Genomic DNA, 6,223 nt, shown 5'->3' with positions numbered 1-6,223 from the left:
TATATATATATATATATTGTGTATGATTTTAATATTCTACAATCAAAACTACATAATTTTTTTTATTGCCTGTTTGGTGAAATATAGATATTGTTAGAGAAGAAAAATTAAAACAGAAAAAAATTTTTTTTAAATCAAATTTTTAAAAGCTTGAAGGAAAAGGAGTATGAGTAGGAGTAGACTGTTAGATGATATAGGATGATGCAACATTCAAAAGTTTTGAATTTTATGCTTAGGATAAGTTAATTGTTAATGAAGAGAAAATTGAAATTTTTAAACCACTTCAGCCAAGTCTGATAAGCTAAAGTTGTTAAGAAGCATGTTAAGTCACCCAAAGCCACTTCAAAATTAGGATTATTTTTCTGGTACCTACCATCTTCTTCAGTGCTCACTAAGATGGGTTGGGATGAAGGACTCTCGCCAATGCTGGTGTAAGCTAGAAGCCATATCTTATATTGGGTCCATTTTGACAGGTCAGTCAATATATAAGAGTTCACATCTGCATCCACATTAACTACTAAGGCATCATTTTTGGTTTTAACACCATCACTTTCAACATACATTATCTTATAGCCAGTGATGTCACCGTTTTGTTTGGTGCGGGGTGGTGGCTTCCAGGTAATGTTGAGTCTGCGTGAGTCAAGTGCAATACCACTCACAGCCAAAGGAGGGGCACCTGGGGCTGAGGGGATAAGGGTGTAAAAAAATATAAAGAGTGATAAATGAAATCTTAAACTAAAGAAAACATGCAATGGATTGGACATGCATGAAATATTTGAATCATGTCAGGATGTGAGAAATAGTTACATTCAGCTGAAATATGTGAGAATGAATCAGACAGGATTACAGCAGTGGACAGACATCATAGGTTAGACATGAAGTTCATGCGTTATATCGGGAGAAAAGATGAAATTATTTTTTATTTTCAAACTTTTAATACTATATGATATCACCATTTGATATCAACAAACATTTCAGTGGAAACTGAGAGCCAATAATTTGGACAAGCTGTATTAAGTGTTATTAAATAGAGTTTAGCTTGAATGCATTTTAAGTATGCATATATGTAAATATATATTGAATATAAGTACATCATTTTCCAGAGACAGAAATTTAGAGAAAAATGCTTCATTATGATCTTGCAAAAGGTAAAAATGCAAGAAAAAAGGTGTGTATCAAATGCACATGAACTAGTTTTTTCAGAAAATGGGTATTACATTTTGCAGGACTGCATCGCAACATGGTTTTATTTCAAAGAATTTTTAAACAAAGCATGAACAACATGTTATCTAACAATGAAATGATGCTAAATTAGGAATACTAAGTTGCTTCAATTTAAAGATAGATATAGGCTTTAAATATATGTGTGTGCGTATAAGACATTTATAAGTTCAAAGCAGGGACATACAACCTCTCATCAAATACATACACACACTCACTCACTCACTCATTCATTCACATGACATACACAACACAAAGATTTGTATACATATACATTATCTCTGTAAGAACCAAACCCATCTTCTCACTGCATATTTTGACAAAACATAACCACTCTTAGTCACTGTCTCACCCTCATACAATAGAGCTATCAACCATGACTTAAACCCTTCAACTCATTGTCCTTTCTGCCTGGGTAGTCAAAGCTCCTTTTTACCATGGACCTTAAAACCAGTCCACACAGCCATTTACCCCCAGTGATAGCCCATCAGCCCTTAAACACTTTCTAGATCACCATCTCTGACCTGTATCGAGTACTACCACATTCCTCTGCTGAGTTGAACTTGTATCACCCCTTAATTGCTACTCCTTATCTGGTGAATATTACAAACTAGTAGGGATGCTATGGGAACAAAGATGGACCCCAATTATGCCAAGCATTTTGAGGGCCAAAATGAAGAGAAATCTTTGCCCATTTCATGGAACCTGCTCCGGAGCTGTTATTATATTGATGACTATGTCAGTGTTACCACCCTCACCAGACAACAGCTTCATAAGTTCAACTCTTTCATTAACTCTTTTCACTCTCTGCTTCCAATCTATCTGGAACTTTTAGTTTTATCGATATCTCTATCACTAACAATAATATCTATTACTGTCCACTACAAGTAAATCGATTCTCACCACATGGACACTAAATCTCTTATACCATCCCCTTAATTCCTTCAGTTTCCCTGGCTCTGCAGTACTGATTTGAATTTCGAATCTCAATCAATATAAAAGAATTCCTCAATCAAGTGTACCTTGATCAGTTGTTATTCCTGCACACTGCCACTACCTCTCACTTTCACCCACAACTTCCAAATCCCACTTTCTGATGCTTCAATATCTTTCCCCACATCACCTCACCTTGTCTTCAAGAAAGATAGTGACTCGACAACCACCTAGTTAGAAGCCATACACAACAGGGAACTTTTAAATGAACTTGCCTAGTATGCAACACCTGTCTCAACGTTAACAACACTACATCGCCAGGCTCAAGTCATAGCACAACATTACCCAAAATATCTGCTGCACATTTTCCAACTGCATACATTGGATCATCTGCAAACTTTGTGGTGCACTTGACTTTAGAGAACAGGCTGTCATCTTAATGAACATTTGAAGCAGACTAATAGAAATTTTAGGTCAACTTATCATCACTGACTTCAACACAACAGGCGGTAATTCTATTATGCATTTATCACAGTGTGGCATCTCTCACAGATCTTAGAACTGCTTATTCAAGGAAATACAAGAAGTATTTCATGCCAAAATTCAAAACTGTCACTGATGGGCTTCAATGACTGTTTTGCTTTCTGTTGCTACACCTCTTCTTAGTTCAGTTGTGGTTCAGTTCTCTTAATTCAGATTTCCCCCTCTACTTCACTCCAGCTCATTCCTCTTTTGATTTCTCTTCCCTTCACCCTCTGACCTAGTTCCTCTCTACTTCTTCCAATTTATGTGTGCAATCACACATCTTGCATTCATCACTACTTGCAGCCAGTTTTACATTAAGGATGTAAAGTTCTCCTGTTTTTTTTTTTCTTTTAATTTTTCCCTGGTCATCTTTAGCCAGAAGGCTTCAGCTAAAAACAGTGGATACTCCACTTCCCACTACAATTCCAGTGCATTATTTTTGTTGCTTTTAATAACGCAGTTTTGCCCAACCTTTGTAGGACTGAATAGTAAATAAAAGCTTCATTCAGAAAAGCTTTAAGCATCTGCCTTATGGAGATATTATAATTATTATAGGCTGCTAACTCTCATGTAGTTTTAGTCATATATTATACAACATATCTAGGAAATGTACCATACTTAAAGAATACCATAGATGAAACTCAATGAAATACAGTATACATATATGTATGTATATAATCTGTTCATCTCTAAAGATTAAAAAAAAAAAAATCATAATTATATTCTCATTGATAATATCACTTTTCAAGCATTTCATAAATAAAATTTCTCTAAATCTTTTCAACCAATTTAAAAATCCGTAATGAAGAAAGCACACTAAAGCAACCACATAAAATTTATATCACATATCTATGATATGCTTGAGGAAGTGTTAGAATATTTAATCTCAAACAGTATCGTGTTCAAGAATTCATCAACATTTTCAAAATTACTTTTATCAAGCAACTATGAATGTTTTTATCGCTTTTATCGTTATCAAAAGCAATTTTAATGTCAGACTAACCCAACAATCTTCGTTAGCAACAATCCCCAAAACTTGGCTATCTTTTCTTCCTCACAGATCTGTGCTATTTCAGTCGTGATGTAAATTACTTGAACCTTTTAATTCCAAAGTGGCCTTTCAGTTCATTAGAAGCCATATTATCCCTAAAGTAACATTCGTTTTTTTGCATATACAATTCAACATGTTAATGATGCTGATGATATGAAAACGATGTAAATGCTATTGCTGTATGTTGCAACAATTTAAATAGATTTAGCATTCCTACACATAAAATGAATGCTGTTAATGCAAGCAAAATGTCTCCAGTCTTCTTTATAACACTAAAAAGCTCTATTAAACCTCATCAAACATAACTATCTTCCATAAAATTAACTTGTCCATGTGAGTAAATAATTTTTGAAAATGGCCTTTTAAACAGCAGCTTGGTAACATGGCTTAGCATCTCTAGTAAATTCAAGATCAGTATACATTTAAACACTCAAAACTACACTTCCTTGTGTCTCTCATATTTTTTTAATAATAAATGCAATGAGGTAATAAAAATAGCTGAGAGGTTTACAGCTTTTAGTTCTGCAGCTTCATATTTAGAGTTCAAATCAAGTTAGTGTCAATTTTGCCTTTCATCTTTACAATTCTGTGCTGGACAGGAATGAGTCAATCCAATCAAATAGATTTCTTTCAACAAATTTGTGACATTACATCACAGAAAAAAAGAAAAAAAAAAAAATCAATATTTTTCCCATCAGACTCCCAGAAGTGATTCTCTTACAACTTTTCTTACCACAATAAATTTGAAACGGCAGCTACTAAGTTTTCATCATAACCTTTCAAAATTCAAGCACCTATAGCTTATTCAAATTTGAACAGGTACAAGCATAGCCTTAGGTTCAGCATGACACTTTTAAGTGTCTCACAATACAACCTCAAACTGACTAAAGTAGATTTGGTAGAGAAACTGAAAGAAGCCTCTTGTAAGTGTGTGTGTGTGTGCATGCGTGTTGGTGTCTCCTTGTCTTGCCTTCATGTGATGGTTGCAGATGAAGGGTAACTACAGTGCAAACAATGCTAGTTGTTTCCACTCTCTCGTGAAAACATGTCTGGACATGAGAAAGTACTGTCTTGCTTGGAAACAGATGAAGGTTGGCAACAAAAACGTCATCTAGCCATAGAAAGTTTGCCGAAATAAATTCCAACTGACCCATGCAAACATGAACAGGTAGATGCCGTGATGGTATGATGGTGGTGTTAACTCTAGTTCTGATTTTAATAGCTGCAAAGTCAAAGACTTTCTTTATCCAGACAACATAAAGATATCTGGTACTTATATTGTGCATGCGAAAGAATGCAATACCTGTAGAACTCCCTCACTCTACATCATTTACTGAATAGTTGGCCAGAGCCCCTCACATTTAATTATATCAACGTTTATCAACCTTGTCTCAGAAAGATGAAAAGTAAAATTGACTAAGGCAGGATTTGAAGCACAACATAAAGAGACATAACTTAATACAGGAAGAATTCTGCTAATCCACTAATAGGGAAATATTAGACATTTTCTGAACAGACAAAAATGCTTTATACGGTATACATGTGTGTGTGTGTGTGTGTTTGTGTGTATCCCTAAAATATGACAATGCCTTATTTTCAACTTGACAAATGGAAAAAAATATATCTTAAATTGAAGCAAACTCTGTATTCTGAAAGCTGAATGAAATGACTGCATGGGATATGGGGAATCGGCCAGTACATCTGAGGTTTACAGAGATATCATCAAAATATTTCATGCATAGCTTGATCACTGAAGAGGTTGACATGAAAACAGGTCTCAGGATACAAAAATTAAAACAAGTATTGGGATTATGAAGATTCCATTTTAGGCATCTAAATTAATGAGTTGACAAATGACAGTGGTAGACAAACAAAAAAAAACATGACAAAATTAAACAAACATAATAACAGTGAATGAGCCCTAGGCTTGCTATAAGACAAATACATGATGATGATGATGATGATGATGATTGTAATAAGCAAAAAAAATAAATGAATAAATAAAATAATGATTAACATTGGCATTACTGAAAATGTGAAAAGTGTAATGACAGTAGTGGCAGTGCAGAACTGGAACAAATAACAATAATAGCTTCACAGCTTACAGTCTACATGGACAGTGTTTCATATGGAAAAATAAGTTGAATTACAAGGTAGACCTTCAAAATGAAAAGAGACAACAACATGGTTTGGTCATCATGGTATTTAAATGAGTTGATGTGCTGGTACCAAGTTATGGGTGATTATACAATAGGTTACGATATGAACTTTGAAATATTGTTTGGAAAACTTTAATGAACTATTACATATATATATATATATATATATATAATTCTTAACAGAAGCAGGGAAAATGTAATTCAACTTGTATGAACTTTTCCATTGTAACAAAAAAAAAAATAATAATAATAAATAGGCAACAATGACATCACAAAATGATTGGGAAATTGATAAATACATAAGCAAGGTATGTGTGTGTGAAAAAATATATAC

General features: G+C 33.9%; 1 protein-coding gene across 9 annotated transcripts in view; it reads right to left on the bottom strand.

Annotated features, from left to right (window-relative positions):
• LOC106871599 (tyrosine-protein phosphatase Lar) overlaps positions 1-6,223 on the bottom strand; it is a 586,729-nt gene that overhangs the window by 39,010 nt on the left and 541,496 nt on the right. For 7 of the 9 annotated variants that reach the window (XM_052971329.1, XM_052971328.1, XM_052971331.1 and 4 more), the window contains one exon: positions 374-682. The exons of the other annotated variants lie outside the window; for them this stretch is intronic. In XM_052971329.1, coding sequence (XP_052827289.1) covers positions 374-682 — 309 coding nt within the window. The remainder of the gene's footprint in view (positions 1-373; positions 683-6,223) is intronic. 9 annotated transcript variants of the gene reach the window in all.

The sequence above is a fragment of the Octopus bimaculoides genome, chromosome 10 (genome assembly GCF_001194135.2).
Source record: "Octopus bimaculoides isolate UCB-OBI-ISO-001 chromosome 10, ASM119413v2, whole genome shotgun sequence".
In the NCBI taxonomy this organism is placed as follows: Eukaryota; Metazoa; Mollusca; class Cephalopoda; order Octopoda; family Octopodidae; genus Octopus; species Octopus bimaculoides.
Note: the sequence above shows the minus strand (reverse complement) of the source record. Positions and strands in the feature narration are given on the sequence as shown.